The sequence below is a fragment of the Nannospalax galili genome, unplaced genomic scaffold (genome assembly GCF_000622305.1).
Source record: "Nannospalax galili isolate Female #2095 unplaced genomic scaffold, S.galili_v1.0 scaffold1051, whole genome shotgun sequence".
Lineage (NCBI taxonomy): Eukaryota > Metazoa > Chordata > Mammalia > Rodentia > Spalacidae > Nannospalax > Nannospalax galili.
In genome coordinates, this window is record NW_008331995.1 from 605,917 (window position 1) to 622,610 (window position 16,694).

General features: G+C 51.6%; 1 protein-coding gene across 2 annotated transcripts in view; it reads right to left on the reverse strand.

The window, feature by feature from the left end:
- Positions 1 to 3,225: 3,225 nt before the first annotated feature.
- Rab3il1 (RAB3A interacting protein like 1) overlaps positions 3,226 to 16,694 on the reverse strand; it is a 21,442-nt gene continuing 7,973 nt past the window's right edge. Inside the window, exons 2-11 of one of the 2 annotated variants that reach the window (XM_008827116.3) lie at positions 14,994 to 15,252; positions 14,285 to 14,380; positions 14,126 to 14,203; positions 13,308 to 13,526; positions 12,366 to 12,512; positions 11,711 to 11,839; positions 11,495 to 11,607; positions 9,496 to 9,595; positions 7,312 to 7,378; positions 3,226 to 6,644 (exon numbers count right to left, since the gene is read on the reverse strand). In XM_008827116.3, coding sequence (XP_008825338.1) covers positions 6,562 to 6,644; positions 7,312 to 7,378; positions 9,496 to 9,595; positions 11,495 to 11,607; positions 11,711 to 11,839; positions 12,366 to 12,512; positions 13,308 to 13,526; positions 14,126 to 14,203; positions 14,285 to 14,380; positions 14,994 to 15,252 — 1,291 coding nt within the window. In that variant the 3' untranslated portion in view covers positions 3,226 to 6,561. The remainder of the gene's footprint in view (positions 6,645 to 7,311; positions 7,379 to 9,495; positions 9,596 to 11,494; positions 11,608 to 11,710; positions 11,840 to 12,365; positions 12,513 to 13,307; positions 13,527 to 14,125; positions 14,204 to 14,284; positions 14,381 to 14,993; positions 15,253 to 16,694) is intronic. The other variant, XM_008827117.3, reaches the window with a different exon arrangement.

Below are 16,694 nucleotides of genomic sequence, written 5' to 3' on the forward strand. Positions count from 1 at the left end.
AAGTCTATGGTGCCCCACCCAAGTGTGACTCAAGGCAGAGAGGTAATGCTGACTTCTGGTTGGCTGACATCTTTTCAGAATCTTAAAGTATATTTTCTCCATTATGCTAACATTTCTTCTTGGCTTAAGTTTCTACTGTAGGAAACCTGGGTTCCAGGGACTCCTGTGGATATCAAGACCTAATGTGATGTAAATGCTCTATTATTAATTGTTCTGCTGTGTTGTTTAAGGAACAATGGCAAGAATAAAACAGCTGGACACGTTCAGTCCTGATATAACCATTACAGGCATTTAGCACATGACAGGAAGGGAACCAGAGGTGAGCAATATGTCAAAGAGTGCTGGGGACATCCTCAGGGCCTTCAAAACGAGAGGCAACAGCAGGGCCTGTCTACATGTTGCTTCATTCAGTGGAGTGCTAGGAGTGTGGCACATTCCAGTTTTGTGTTTTGGAATTTTCCAGAATTATCTAAATATGTCCTGTCTACTGCTGTTGTATCTTTGGCTACCGAATCCATGAATATACATATGGAAGACCAATATGATTTGTACCACAGACCAGACCAGAGCTTGAAGAGGGGGACCTCTTGGTTCTCCCCAATTCTAGGAGCTCCTGTCTTGGCTAGCCAGAACCACCAGAAACACCCACAATGTTCCCACAAACAGGAGCTGTTTGGTCCTTTCCTACAGACATTTCCCCCAGAACCCTGGAAGCCCACACCAGCACACCTGGGGGAGTGTGGCAGCCCTGGTCAAAGGGGGACTGCAAGTACTGCTGCCCCCACATGGTCACACTGATCACTGGGATGGAGAAAGCAGACTCTCCCAGCCAATGCACTTCTACGTTGTGGGCCAGACCCAGTGTGGCCCATGAGGATGTGCTCCTTGTTCTAAATTCAGCATCTCTCAGTGGTAAGATATGACTGGCTCAAAGGCCATCTAAGGCTTCCTTCGCTGGGGCCCTGGCCTGGACTCAGGGATGGTAAGCAGTTAGGTAGGGGTGGGGTCAGTTAGATCTCTACCCATACTAGAAGAGATGGAGAAGAGGAAGATTGGACAGATTGAGGAGCTAAAGCAAGGATAAGGCCTGAACCCTCTCTGGCCACTTGAACCCAGCATGGGGTATGCAGATGGTATGGGGCCTTCTATTTACCTGTAGCTATGTGTTCCCATAAAGCCTCAACTATGAGCGGCCTCTCCCCACCGCCCACACAGCCTCCCATGGTTCATTCTCCACAGGCCCTCAGAGCCTTCCTTGGCTGCTCTGCCTCTCTGATTTCTTATCCCGGAGAGCTTGCACCTTGTAAGGAGTCAGGTCTGGGGGAACTTGGGGCTCCATTGTCTCCAAATCCTCAAATCCGGGTAACCGGGCAGCTGAGGCCTCTCAGGCCACTTGGAAAGGGAGAGGCATCACTCAACATTCCTGAGCTGCCATTGGGCCACTGCCAGGGTTTTTGGGTGTGTGTGGGGGGGGGAGGCTGGCCAGCTGGAGTATTTTTTTGAAAGGGGGCAAGCTTGAGGTTTGAGGGGAGTCTCTTAAGCCCTTTGAATGCAGCCCCTTGCCCCAATCCCAACTGGAGTCCTCACTGCTGTGAGGTGCTACCCAGGCCTCTTGGGATATATTGCAATCACCACCCCCTTCAAAGCCACCAGCTACTGTCCTGGAGCCAAGAGATGTTTGTACAGTGCCAGCAAGGCTCGGCAAGTTGGCTAGGCAAGCCAGTGGCTTTAAGAAAAAGCTCACCAGAAAGAGCCATTCATCCCGGGGCTCAGGTCTTCAGTCTGCAGCAGTCATAGGAAAGGGACAAAAGTCAGAGCTCTAGGGTTTGGCTTGAGGTATGAATCATCACATCATGAGCTTGATTATTAGTATAAGGTACAACTCCTCTGAGAAAGCAGGGGCTGAGGTGGCAGGCATCACAGACTTATACAAAAGCTATGTAGAACCATTTAGGCCAGTGATTACAAGTCTATCCGCCACCAAAGAGCCTCTCAAGGGTCTCACGATGGTGGCTCAGCAGAGCTCCTTAGAATGCCCCTTGGTAAGAAGGGGCTGCACATACATGGGCAGTAAAGGTTGAAAAGATCTCAGTATCACTGTTATTAGTGATGCAGATCAAAGTCCAGGGAGGGCACACCTCACACCTGTTCAAATGGTTACTATAAAACTCAGAAGGTGAGCCAGGTGTGGTGGCACACCTTTAATCCCAGCACCAGGAAAGCAGAGGCAGGTGATATTCTGTGAGATCAAGGCCAGCCCGGTCTATAGAGTGAATTCCAGGCCAGCTGGGGAAGTAGGGAGACCCTGTCTCACAAAGACCAAAATAAGTAAATAAATAAACCCCAAAAAAGAAAAACAAAACACAACCCAGAAGGTAACAAGTTTGGCCAGAAGGTAGAAAAAGTTGGAACCCGTGTGCATTGTTGATGGGACTTTAAAATGGTGCAGCTGTTATGGAAAAAAGTTATGGATGGTCAAAAAAACAAAAAACAAAAAAAACAAAAAAAACCCAGAACTACCATATGAGCCAGCAAACCTACTTTTATATATTTATCCCAAGGTCTCCAAGAGCTATTTCCATAAAACATGTTACTGCAGCATTTTTTTACAATAGCTGACAGGTATGAGTAAAGCCATGTCTATCTCCAGTGAATGGATAAATACAATGGAGTGTTACACATACAAGAGAGTATTTCTAAGCCTTAAAAAGGAAGTCCTGACACATTACAGTATAGGTGTGCATTAAAGACATTAAGTGAAATCAGCCAGTTACAAGAAGATGAATAGGCTACACTTCCATTTCCAGCAAATTTCTAGAGGAGACAGATTCACAAGAAGCAGAGGTAGAATGGTGGGGGCATTTCCACAGTTGGGGCGGGAGGCAGAAGGAATAGGGAATTAATGAACATTGCATTGGATTTTATAAGCTATGAAATGTTTGTAAAGAGTTTCACAGCAATGGGAATGTATCTAACACTGATGTAACTCTATGCTTAAAATGATTGAGATTGCATTTTAAAAAAAGTTATTATTTTTATTTTATGTGTATGAGTATACTGCCTGCATGTATGTGAGTGCACCCGTGTCATGCAATGCCACAGAGGTCAGAAGAGGTCTTCGGATTCCCCTGGAACTGGGGTTAAGGATGGTTTGTAGCCACCATGTAGGTGTTGGGAATCGAACCTGGGTCCTCTGCAAGAGCAGTCAGTGCTCTTAACCGCTAAGCCATCTCTCCAGCCCTGAGATTGCATTTTTTAAAAAGCACTGAGATGACTCAGTGGGTAAAACACTTACTGTGCAAGCCTCACGACATGAGTTCAGATCCCCACAACCCATATAAAGCCTGATGCAGTAGTGCAGGTATCTAATCCCTGAATTCCTATGGGAAGATGGGAAGCAGAGACAAGAGAATTTGTAGAGGCTTGAGGGCCAGCTAGCATATGGTACATGCAATAGTGACTGTGTGTGTGCACTCACATACACCAAAAGTGAATGAAGAATGAATGAATGATTGAATGAATGAATCTATCAGAGACAGGGCTGGAAAACTTATCTCAACTCACAAATAAGAAAATCAACTTGCCCCAGGGTCACAGCCCTGGCAGGATTCAAATCGGGACAGGCTTGGCAGATGGTAAACTGTGCTCAGTCAGGTTCAATGCCTCTATGCCTTGAGGCCAGACTCAGGGCTGGCTCAAAAGCAGCCAAGGAGGGCTCAGATGATTTCTATGTGCCAAGCACATTTAGGCCCAAGTAGATTATCTAGAAAATTCATTTCAGAACAACCATGTGTCTGATGTCAGCTACCCTTCCCAGTCAGCCCCAAGAGCCAAAGCCTTGAGCTACTCGAGAGCCTGCAATAGCAAGGCAACTCTAATAGAACGGGGCCTGGGAAAGACGATATTCGAATTCCAACTCTGTCTCAGACTCTTGTTTCTGTATCTTTTTTTCTTTTTTTCAGTGCTGGGGATTAAACCCCAGGGCTTGAGCATGCTAAACAAATTCTCCACCACTGACCTACATTTCTACCTCCTGCATCAACTGAAGTGAGAAAGAAGCTAAGCATGCTACAAGTGTTTGGCAAAACACATAGTAGATCGGTTAATACTATGAGCTTCAGAGCCTTAGGACCTCTTTATGATTTTTGTCTTTATTATTTTTTTTTCTTGAGCTAGGGACCAAACTCAGGGCCTTACACTTGCTAGGCAAGCACCCTATCACTGAGCTAAAGCCATAACTCCAGGACCTGTTTGTGATCTCTCTTGCCTCCAAGAGTTTATCTGTAACATGGGGGAGAATAGCATGTTTTAAAGTTGCTAAGAGGTTGAAATTAATTGATTCACTGAGAGGGTCTGGAGCCAGGCTTAGCACATAGTCAGTGCTTAGCCATAAGCTGCTGTTGCTGGTATGAGGCTGTGTTGATGCCTTCACCTGGGGTCTGATTATGGCCAAAGCTTTGCAGGGGCAGGCTGAATAAGTCTGGGATGATGGAGGGTCCTCCATGGACGTCTGGAATGTCTTCTGTCCTCTTCTTGGTCCTAGGTGTGGCTGTGCCTAGAGCACAGAAGTTGGGGAGTGGAGTGAGCAAGTTCAGGGCTCAGGTTTTCATCCTCTTTTGTCCCCAGGTGATCCAGGGTTGACACAGTACGATATGAGAGGATGCCACAGTCACCCCATGTGGCATGCACAAGCCCTTCTCTGACATCCTCCTTTGCCTTTTATGTTCCTCCATCCAGCAACCTGAACACATTACTGGTGTGTTTGTTACTGCCCATGTCCAGCACAGAGGAGACTCCAGTACTGGTTAAGTGAATGAGTGAATATGACAGGGGTGTGGTCAGTGGTCACCCATGGGAGCTGAGGTTGCGAAGGATTCATGTCATGATGGGACAGGGAGGGAATTTGAGAACGAAGAAGAGTCCTGGGAACAGACTACTGGCCAGAGGTGAGAAGGCAGAGGACCTACACAGAGCTCAGGCTGGCCCCCGGCTGATCTCTCTACCATCTGAGTCGTACCTGGGCCTCAGGCCAACAAAGAACTCCCTGTAGGCTATTGCCAACCTCTGACTGAACCCAGAAGCTGCTGTGCCCTCCTCCCAGAAAGGCACAAAGCCCAAAGGTGGGCATGGTCAAGAATCACAAAACACCTCCTTAGTCCTACTTTGTACTAAGGACCCTGGCCACCCCACCTTCGTCCCTATGCCTGCTGTCCCTTGCTAAGAACCCATTTAAGATCAGGGCTGGGTGGTTCAAAGCTCTCGTTGTTCCCATCTGTTCTATGGGCAGGTATTACCAATCAGTCCTTCACTGTCCTGCCAAGCCACAGGCAGCTTAGATACTTTGACTCCGGGCTTCTAGTAGATAACAGGTCATCTCTGAGGCTAGTTGGGGGGGGGGCTGTCCAGAGGACAGAACTGAACTCAGGGAGGCAGCCTCATTCTAATCCCCCACAGCCATGTGGAACACTAAGGACGACTCCAACAGTCTTCCCAACAGCAAGTAAGTGGCAGTGGCAGTGGGGGTGGCTTCAGGATTTGGGTTTAATCCCAAGCACGAGGGCGGGCAGGGAAAGGATTTGGTTTCATTCCTTCAGATGCCCAAGTCCTGGCCAGAGCCCCAGAGTGCAGGAGCAAAAGCCATGACTGCCTAGCTCCTACCAACAAAGCCTTCCTTTATTAAATAGAGATTGTGTTACATTCCACTCAGAGAAAGAAATAGGGGCATGGTGAAGGATGTGTCCAGGTTGGATCCCCTAAGCCCAGTTCCAAGTGGGCTGTGATGGGTAAGACAGGGCCCAAGTCCTGCATGGCCTGCCTACTCCATCCAGCTCCACATACAAGGCCTATACTATGTGAATGGCTGTGTACAGCTGTGCCCTGAAGTCCCCTTGGTGGGAAGAAGGCATCTCAGTCCCCCAGGATTTTTGGGAACAGGTCCCCTGGAGCTGGGACTGAGGTGGAGAGGGATGGCACACGGAAGCCTTTATGCAGAGGAATGGAGGAGGGGTCTTGGACTCATCCTCAGAGAATTTTGAGGCAGTTTTCCACTTTGTTCAGACAGGAGACACCCTGGAGGCCCTTCCATCAGGGCAGTCCAACACAGAGGTTACCTGGGAACAGAGTGAGAGATGGCCACAAGGGGGTGCTGGTGGCCCAGGGTTTGGAGGCTGCGCTGGAATAGCCTGGAGATTCAGCTACCCCCAAGACAGTCCTTTTCTGAAGACAGGGCAGCATCAGGAGGTGGAGGGGTGCTGGCTGCTCAGGTCTCCTCCCCAGGGCTGAGCCACCTCTGAATATAGCTCTGAGCAACTTGGTCTTTGGTGCTTTCTTGAAATTCTCTTGATGGCCTCAGAGCCTGGTAGGCAAGACAGAGCCATAGGCCAGGCTGTCCCTTGATGTCTGTCCCAGAATGATTGGTACTGGCTCAGTGGGTCCTCCAAGACCTGGCTATGGATCTGTCCTTTTCAGCTTCTTGCTTGGACCTGGCTACAGGACTTCTTGTTGGTCCTGAGGTAGGTGTTTCCTCCAGCTCAGAGTCCACTTCAGACCTGGGGCTGTGCCCTAGGCCTCCTGGGGGAAGAAGCCAAGCTTGGCCAATGACATCCCCTTCCGTAGCCTCATGATCTCCCAAAACATCGGCTCCACTGTGGATGGGGGGGGGCAGGGGAGGCAGTTCAGGACACTTCAGGCAGCTGGCCTGGACTTCTCCCCTGACTTTGTATATCCTTTCAGTCTGACCAGACATGCATGTTCTCTCTATCATATATTTTTTCTACCATTGGGCTGGGAATCACACTTGACAGGTTGCAAATGCTTGCCAACCCTGACCCAGAGCAGTGAGCAGGGCCACAGTGTCAGTCCATGAGCTGGGAGAAGGAACCCATTAAGCAAGGGCTCAAGAGACAGAGAGCTCATGTTCTGGTGGCCATGAAGCAGGAAAGAGTCACGGAGAAATGATTGTAAAGAGCCTTGAATGTCAAACCAGTAACAGGAATGCTGTCACTGCAGGCCCTGGAGCCCCAGAGAGATTCGTAGGCAGCAGAAAGAGCAGCACAACCCAGGGCCATGGGAGGCACCAGGATTGCTGTCCCCATGAGGCAGAACCCAGCAGCTTTTTCTGCGACTCTGCTCTCTATGGAACCCAGTGCCAAGAAGGGTCAGGAACCCTTTATTAACTCACAACTTTCCTTTTTGATGGCCTGGTGGAGGGACTCCGGAGTCCTGATAGACTCAGAAGGCACTAGCCCCATTCTGCCCTGTGCCTCCCTCCCTTGGGCATGATCCCTGAACGGAACACCAGGGGGCGCTCACCATCCTGCCGAACCAGGCCTTGCTGGATGTAGCGGATGTAGGTGAAGAAGTTGCACACAGCGGTGATCTGCCAGGAGAATGCAGAATGCAGAGGGTGTCACGCACTAGACTCCCCACACTCACTCTGGGGTCCCCCAAATAGCCAATATGGACCCGATACCAGAACAGGCAGAGCTGGGTAGTGCTCTCTGACTCTGCTAGAGCTGTGCTTTCAAGGTTTAATTAATAGTAGCAAGACTAACAGGGCTCCTAAGAATAACCAGTGCAACCACCTGTTAGTGATGCAGCAAGTGGGGCAGACACACTCACTGGTCCCATTTCACAGGTAGAACGGAAACTCCAAGAATAAAGTTGCCCGATAAAGACTCTTGACTGTCAAGTTAGTAAGTGGCTGGGTTGACAAATGAAATGAGGCAGCCTGCCCCAGCATCCAAACTCAGACCCCAGCAGACCCGCTCATTAGGACCAGGCCTAAGTCAAGTACCATGTTTAACTCCAGGGTCCCTTACCTGGGCTGCCCTGGTCCCTATGCTTGAGATCCCCAGCATGGCTGGAGGCCTGTTCCATGCCAAGCTCTGGCAACTCAGGGCTCTGTTGGTACCCTGCTCAGGGGCCCAGTCCCAGTCAGACCCCATTTTCCAGCTTCTGAGAGTGCAAACTACTTGGAGCCCACAGTGCCCCTTTGTGAACCCCACCGCTGCCAATGACTGGCTAGAGTGGAGGGAACAGAAGGCAAGCTCTTTCTTTGCCTGGGGAGTTTGGGGAGCTCTATGATCAGGAATCCCTCCAATCCAGCCAAAGCTAGGCCCAGTCCTGGCCTGGCTCCTTTCCCTGCCTTCATCTTGCTTTCTTTACCCCACTGACAAGTTCTAGAAATGTCCATGTCAAGCTCTGCCTCTAGGGAACCACCCAAGGCATTCAAGATAGTGGGAGATAGCAGACAGACAGGTCCTCAGAGCACCTACAGAAACCACGAGTGTGAGGCACCCAGAGGCACTGGGGAGTGGAGTGGCTGCAGGGAGGGATAATGTCCCACTAGGCCCAAAATACACAGAACTTTCCAGGAGGCCAAAGAGGGTGCAGGGGGCTGGGGGTGGGGGGTGATGGCAGAGCCTGGTGTGACTGGGCCTGGAGTTGGGAAGGTGAAGCGAGGCTGTGATGGGGGGTAGGGAGTTCTAGTGCCAGGTAAGCAGCTAGCAGTAGAAACCATGGGAGTCTCCTGAGCACAGAGTGGCAGAATGGTGGAGTTTCTCCCCAGGACTGTGCTGCGTGCCAGGCAAGGACCACATACTAAACCACAAGACCCTCCTCAGTTCCTGTCTCCTCTTCTACCCAGCTTTTCCCCGCAGAACTAGACACCTAGCTCAGAAATAGAAGGAAGCTGGATGTAATCTTGCTAGGCACAGGGATGGCTGGCATGAGCCCTTTTGCTGAGTGTGGGAAGGACTGGGAAGTGACAAAGGGGATTTCTGACCACAGAACTCTGGATACCTTGTGGATACAGGGCAGGAGCTGTTGACACAAATTCAGTCAGAAGACTTCAGGATCTAGGTTGTGTGGCCCTGGGGCACACACACCTGCCCTGTTTTTAGAGGCCATATGGCAGGAACTGTGGGCAACAGAGCTGTATACACAGGAACTGAATTCTATCAACACCTGCAGGAGCTTGAAAAAGGACCCTGAACTCAGAAAGGAACCCAGTCCAGCTAAGGCCCAATTACACAGGCTTATAAGTACCTGAGCAGAGGTTATCCACCCACTAATCAATGTCCAGTCCTCTGGCCCAGGGAGAATGGTGAGGTAATAGGAGTGTGTTGGCTTGTGCTAGGGATATAGCTCAATGGGTAGTGTGCTTGCCTAGCATGCACAAAGTCGAACTACATAAGCCAGGCATGGTGGAGTATGCCTGTCATCTCAGAACTTGGGAGATGGAAGCAGAAGGATCAGAGGTTCAAGGTTATCCCTAGCTGCGGAGCAAGTTCACCTGGGTTAAGCCACTATGTTTATAGTAATGGGTTACAAAACAATAGAAAATCAAGACACTTGGCTAACTCTGGCTCTCTTCAGTCTCTGCACCTCTGCAGGCTCTGAAGAATTATCCGGACTGTACTTCCAGGTCTAGGGCCAGAGCTCCAGTCCCTGTGGTTCCAAAGGAGCCAAGTGACACTTATAAGATCGACTCACCCTGGCCCGGGAGGATGGCGAAATGTAGTAGTGGCTCTCAGAGTCCCCAAGCCGGATACGGTGGTGGCAGGTACGGGCCAGCCCGCTCAGGGCACACGTGCTGGGAAGAGCAGAGCAAGTGGGGGGCTGAAGGGGCCTTACTCACTTGGTTCACGGAGGCAGGGAGTACACAGCATCCAGAGAATGTGTGGAAAGTGAGGACGGCAAACAGACATGAGGTTGGGCCTGGTCTCTCCTTCCCACCCAGCTTCCAAAGATGCTCAGGGCTAGACCAAGATGGGAGGTGGGGCAGGAGTCTCCCAGATAGGCCTCAAGTCCATCTGTATCCATACTGAGACCCCTTTCCTTACCCCACGTAAGCAAGAGAGTGTGGTTAACCTCATGCCAGGTATACCAAAGCCTAACCCTCTGCAACCTCTAAAACTGACCCAGTCAACTCTTCTCCTGAGTTCAGGGTGTCATTACCTCCTGCTTCCTCATATGAAGCTTGTTCACCCCCTGCCCACCAGGCCCCCCCTAAGAAACCTATCCTGTGCCACCTCTCTCCTAGGTCCAGGCAACCTTACATTGCACCTTCAGCTACCCATGTGCTAGGTCTGAGAGGTCTTGAAGAGCCCATCTATCGTCCAGCCTCCCACTTCCAAATCTTGCTCTTCCACTGGTCCCTGCCTCCATGACAAACTCTAGGGTATCATCTATGGGCTCCCTCCCCTACACCTGTACTGGGTCACCATGTCTCTAGCCTACCTCATGCCTTTTGCCTGAATTCTCTCAGCTTCTTCCAACTACTCTACTTCCCCTAAGCCTTCCTTCTCTGTTACAGCCAGGAGATGTTCTAAAGACCTACATCTAACCTAGTCCTTTCCTGTAGCTTCCCTATTGCCCAGGAAATGGTTATACAGACTCCCAAGCAAAAGACAGTTGATAAGTCCTCCTAGCTGCAGGACTTATCAGGGCATTTGTTGTCACCTCCTTTGCTGTGAAGCTGAATGGACTGGAGAGCCCTCTATATAGGAAGCATCTGCAATGATTCCAAAACACTAACCTAGTGAGTTGGTGCCCAAACTGGCACAGGCTCTTTATACTCTGACCTCAAACCCTCCCCTAAAGACTCAGCCCCAACTCCCTGCCCCATCGCTATGGCCTTGAGCCAAAAGTGTTTCCATTCACACCCCAGCTTCTCAAACCTTCACTCATTCTGCTCCTTCTGCCTGTAAGGCCCATCTCTACTTGTCTGACTCCTATTCATCCTTTACAGCCTGGCTCAAATGTTCCCTCTGTGGGGCGAGCCCCACCAGGCCAGCTCTGGAATGCCAGAGGGAAAAACTTCCTGCCTGTTCCTCAGTCCATCCTGGCTGTTTAGTCCTGCTCTGGCCCCTGGCTGAGCAGCAGGCAGGATGAGATGCCAGGGCGCTTGGTGATTTATTGGCAGGAGCTAGGGCCAGCCATTGGTAATCATTTATGTCTCAATCAGAGGGATAGGAGAAGGACCATGGGTGATGTTAGTCAGGAAGAGACAATCCCGGCCAGCAACAGGGATTTCTGCCAAAGATGCCTACTGGTCCTGCAGACAATGGTAGTTATTCCTCTCATGAGTTGGCTCTCATGCAGGGTCTCACGTAGCCCAGGCTTGCCCTGAACTTGTTATGTAGCCAAGAATGACCTTGAACTTCTGATCCTCCTGCCTCCTCCTCCCAAAGTACTCCCACACTTGGTTTTATGTGGTACTGAGGGTAGAATCCATGGCTTCATGCAGACTAAACAATCACTTTGCTACCTCAGCTATACCTCAGTGTCCTGTCCATCTCTTGGGAGATCACTGTGTCTTCAGATTAGGTCATGCACTCTGGGGGCCTGGTCAACTTGAATGCCACAGCCCCTGCCCACCCTGAGCCTCCACACCTAGATTTAGGTGTCCTGAGACTCATTAGGTGCTGCCCAGGGCTCCATGATAGACCTTCCCAATTGGGCAGGAAGAGGCAACGAGGCACTAACTTACTTGGTGTTGCTGCATTCGACGGTGGGCGCTTTCACAGTGGGCAGAGTCTGTGAAGCCACAGGCTCAATGGTGAGTGTGTTGTCCTCCACAGCAGCCCGCACCAGAGATGAGAGCTGTGATAGATCAAGGTGGAGTGGAGAGGGGCTGGGTGACAGCCGAGGGGCTGATGGGCTGGGTCTTTAGCCGGCCACCCTCGGCCCCTTCAGCCCACCACACCTCCTGCATTGTGAAGTCCAGGCAGGGGCCCACGTCTTCCCGGTACACCCTTTCCAAGAAGGGGCTGTTCTTGTCCAGGGTGGGTGATGCCCTCCAAGCCTGGAACTCTGCAAACAGGGTTGTATCCACCTGGAGGGGAGGGGAGCCAGGTGGGGGCAGTCAGGGCCAGAGTCAGCATGACAGGGGTGGCACAGCTGATAGAAAGGAGGGCAGGGAGATTCAGGAGGGCCCACCAGGTTATCAGGCCTGTCCCCAGCAGTCATCATGCAGGAGAGCAGAGCCCAGGGGAAGAGTTCCTGTCTGTCTTCTGCACCAAAGAATTTAGAACAACACAGTTCATGGCTGGGTGTGTTTTAAGTTTCTTGGTGCTGCAAAATGACAGACTTGGATCCAGAGTCTTGGCCTGAATACTTCTACTGACTCCTTTTAGAAGAAACTAAGAAAAAGCCCACAGGAGTCTGTGGGTCCCCATTGGACCCCACAGGCCCCTGCACATCTAGGACGCACACATAGGCACATGCACGCAGGAGAGAACATACTACAGGCAGTCCTGCTGCCCACTCAGAGAAGGCAATGCTGGCCTGCCCTGGGCTGCATGCACAGTGAGTGAAGCCCAGAGGGGAACAAAAGGGGTGGTCCCTATCGGAGCCATTACCTGTCGGGAAAAGGAGAGAGAGGTAGCAGAGTTGGGGGCTGTGGGCGGCTCCCCAGATGGGGGCTGCCAGGCGGGCTCGTAGGTGAGGTGGATGGCCTTGCTGGGGATCACGCAGAAGAGCAAGGAGAGTAGAGGGGGCAGCCAGGGCTGGGCCAGGGAATGGGTGGACAGACAGTCAGACAGATAGACACACAGAGACAGACAAGAGGAAGGAGGAGATGTCAGTGTCTGGTGGGAAGCTCACTACTCAGAAGGGGGCCAAGGGGGCTTTGCTTGCCTGTGCCTCCTCCCTGGAGGCTCAAGAGACAGATGGAGGATAGTTCTGAGCCAGGGTGGGCTTGAACGAAAGTCCCAGGAAGCCAGATCCCACCCCATGAGCCCCAGTATTCACCTGATATAATCCCTAGCTGGCTCTTCACATTGGTGTCAACACAGTTCCTCCCCCAGGGAGGCTCCATGCGCCATGTGAGGAAATGGAAATACTAACAGTTGCTCAAGGACCTGTGCCCAACCTGGACCAAACCCCATGCATCCTGCTGAGGCAGGAAAGGGCACCTTTCTAAGGCCATACTTGTCTTAGCCAGTCAGAGATGCTGAAGATTCTCAAGTACAGGGTGGTCTTAGACTTCAAGACTGTGGTCACAAAGGCCCCAGGGAGCTCCTCTCCAGAGGCCCAGTCTGTCCTTTTAAAGTCAGGGGAGTGTATCTCCAAAAAGGCCTCCTTAGAGGGGACCCTCAGGTTCAGAGACCACCACCTTCGGCTTGAGTCAAAAGAGCCTTGCCCAGCCTTCACATTTCAAAAGGACCCTAAGGTCCAGAGAGGGGAGAGACAGGCTGTAGGTCCCCCAGGAGGGGTTAGGCTGGCCCTCCTTGGCCTCTGATCTGACTAGCTGAGCATAGTCACCCCTCCCCAACCTGAGCCCACCACAGCCTGTACCTCACCTCCTTGCCGTCTTTGTCTGGGGTAGGGATACGGCCTGTGGCAGGGCACACGATGGGGCAGAGGCTACTGCTGGTGCTCTTATGGCGAGAATGGCCCTTTCGGGGCCCGGCCTTGGTGGGACTCAGCAGCTGTGGGTGTAGCTCACGGTTGGGAGAGGCTGGTGTGGATGTAATGACCAGTGTCTTCAAGGCTGTCACCTCCGCCTGCAGCATGTCAATCTGCCCCAGATAGGATGACCATTAACCCCAACTAGAGGTTAAATGCCACCTTGGCTACCACAGCCTGTCAGTCGTGCTCTAAGACAAATGTTCCCAGTAGTACCCCTCCCATCACCCTTGGAAGAGATTCAAGGTGAAGACTAGAGCATTCATTTTATAGCTAAGGAAACAGGCCTAGAGAGGAGACATGACCTGCCTCAGGTCACATTGTGAGACTGTTCAGACCATTTTACTGATGGTCCAAACATTTTACTGATGAGCAATACTCTAAGAGAGAAAGCTGCTTACCAGCACTCACGACCACACCCACATTTCTGCTTTGGAAAGGGTGTTAGGATGAGAAACTGTACTAACCACTGGGTCCTTCCTGGGCCTCAGAAAGTCCTAGAAAAGTGTCTGTGGTGCAGCAGAAATACTGGGGGAGTCAGGAACACTGAGCTAGTGAATTTCAGGCCCCTCCCTTCCTCCCCTGTACCTCAGTGCTGCCCCTGGAGTCTGTGAAGATCCTGCTGGGTGGCCTTGAACGCAGAGCCCAGTACTCCCAGCAAAGGTGTGATGGGAGCCTTGGGCTGGCCTAGACAGACAGGGGTGGGCCTCACCTTGCCCCAAGCCTCCTTCAGCTGCTTTTCTGATGCTGCCTGCTTCATGTTGGCTTCCCGAACCATCTTGTGAGCTTCCTAGAGGAGGACAGCCTCTGTATGAGTGGTTACAAGCTTCTGGACAACCTGGGCTGCCCATTCCTAGGCTGCCTGGCATACCTCAAACAGACTAGCAGTGAGCTCCTCCAGCTCCTGCTCCAGCTGCTCACGCACCTTGCAGAGCCGCTCACACTCCTCGTCCTTCAGCTTTAGCTCCTAGGTGCAAAGGAGGCTGTCAGCTCAGCAGGAGGCCCCAGCCCACCTGGCCAGGCTCTGACCCCCAAGCCACTGGTGTGAGGCTTTGAGGGACCAGCTTTCTTCATGTGGTATCTGATACTTTGTGAGACATCTTCCTTTAGCCCAGGCACAGAGTTAAAACCCTAGCCTACTGGGCTGGAGAGATGGCTCAGTGGTTTAGAGCACTGCCTGCTTTGGCAGATGACCCAGGTTCAGTTCCCAGCACCCATGTGGCAGCTCACAACCATCGATAACTCCAGGTCCTGGGGATATGATGCCCTCTTATGGCCTCCATGGGCACCAGGTATACTTGTGGTATACATATATACATACAGGCAAAACATCCATCCATAAATAAAATAAATAAACCTAAGACAATCAGAGGCTGGGGATGGAGTTCAATAGTTGAGAGCTTGCCTAGCATAACCGAAGCCCTGGGTTCAGTCAGCCTCTTCCTTTGAGTTCCCAGGAATCCAACATGAGCCTTGGCAAGAACCTGAGCCTCTCTTTTCCACATGCATCTGGAACATCTGGGCTCTCCCAGGCTGGCTGCTCGTCCCCAGCCCCCTCCACCCTGCTCCAAGGCACCTACCTTCTGGGCTTTGTACAGTTCCTCCTTCAAGAACTCTGAGCCCTTCTCTCGGATCTCCATGGAGGAACTGCGCAAGCGTGCCACGTCCAGCAGAGCACCCGGAGGGCATGCCTCACCTTGGGCCTCCTCCCCTGCAGAGGCCTCCACCAGGCCTGCAGGGGATCCTCTGTGGCCTTTGCAGGGGCCCACGTTCTTCCAGGGGACTGGGACTGAGACAGCTGAGAGGCCCACAGGGAGGCCCTCGTCTGGTTGAGATGGGCTGCAAGGCAAACAAAGGCATCAGCAGATACAACGTGGGGTCTTAAATCTGCAGAGCTAAACTCAGGGATCAACCTTGGGCCATACACCTGCCACTTAGACCTCAGTCTGTCCATCTGTAAAATAGGGCCAGTATAAGCTGTACCTAGGAGTGTCACAAGGGCAGAATGGTTAAGCATGAACTCTCTTAGGGGCCCAAGGCAGTATTCATACATTTTTGTCAACCACCATCTATGGCCTAGGGCACAGGGCTGTGCTTGGTACATAATAGATGATCCGATAGAAGGGGATGGGCAGAAATCCTTGACATAGAAGAGGCAGTTGAGTGGCAGCTGACTTCATCAACACTCCTACTCCTCAGTCTCAGGACCCTCCACTCCCTGGAGCTGAAGACCCTGGAGGTACTAGGGCCCCTGCCCTTAATCCTCCCCCTTCTCCAAGCTGCACTACCTCCTTGGAAACAGACCCTAGAGAAGGAAGAGAGGAAGGCCTGGCCAGTGGCTGGCCTTTTGTGCCAAGACAGCACCTCTGGATTTGCTTGCTCAGCAAAAACCAGGGCTCCTGAGCCAGCAGCTTCAGAGCAGCAGCAGCTAGGCTTGGGGGGATGGGGGAGGGGCTGGGCTGCCTGATAACAGCAGGGAAGTGGGGGAAGGGGCTCAGAGAGGCCTGCCCTGGAGGAACACAAGGCCAAGGGGACATGGGGCTTGGTACATAATAGATGTACCAATATTCAGTTGGAATAGCTGAGAGGAAATGCTGGGTACCGTCTCCCCTTCCTGTTACCAGGACCCCGGGAAGGTCACCAAAAAAACCTCTTGAGCCTCAGTTTCCCTCTAGGGAACACAAAGAGACTGAGCACTCAAGAGATCCCAGCAGGAAGTCCATTGCCCATCTAAATGATTCTGCCCTGTTGCCCACCCCAGCCCAGCCCTTCCTCTGTTCTGGAATGGGCCTAGCATGTGGCCTTGAGGCTCCTGGAGCTAGGTGCTTGCTTGGCATACACTGGGCCTCAATGAATAAGTTGAGGAAAGAACTTCACCATTCCACCAATGGGTGTGGCAGACAGATCTTTCCTAATACCCTTGTTTGGGTGTATTGGCGGGGGAGTCTTTCTGGCACAGGGTCCCTAAGGCCTGAGCAGCCCATCCCCACCCCCTACAGTGCTATGGCAGTAGGGACTCACAGCTTTCTGTGTATTCGTGTGGGTATGTGCACATGTGTGCACATGCATATGGAGGCTGGAGGTCGACCTTGGGGCTCATTCCTCTGGAGTTATCCACCTTGTTTTTTGAGGCCAGCTCTCTTACTGGGATCTTGGGTTTGCTGATTTGGCTACAATGGCTGGTCAAGGAAAATTAAAAAAAAAAAAAAAAAAAAAAAAAAAAAAAAAAAAAAAAACACCTTCCCATCTTTTTTTTTTTTTTTGCTCTAGAAATATATATG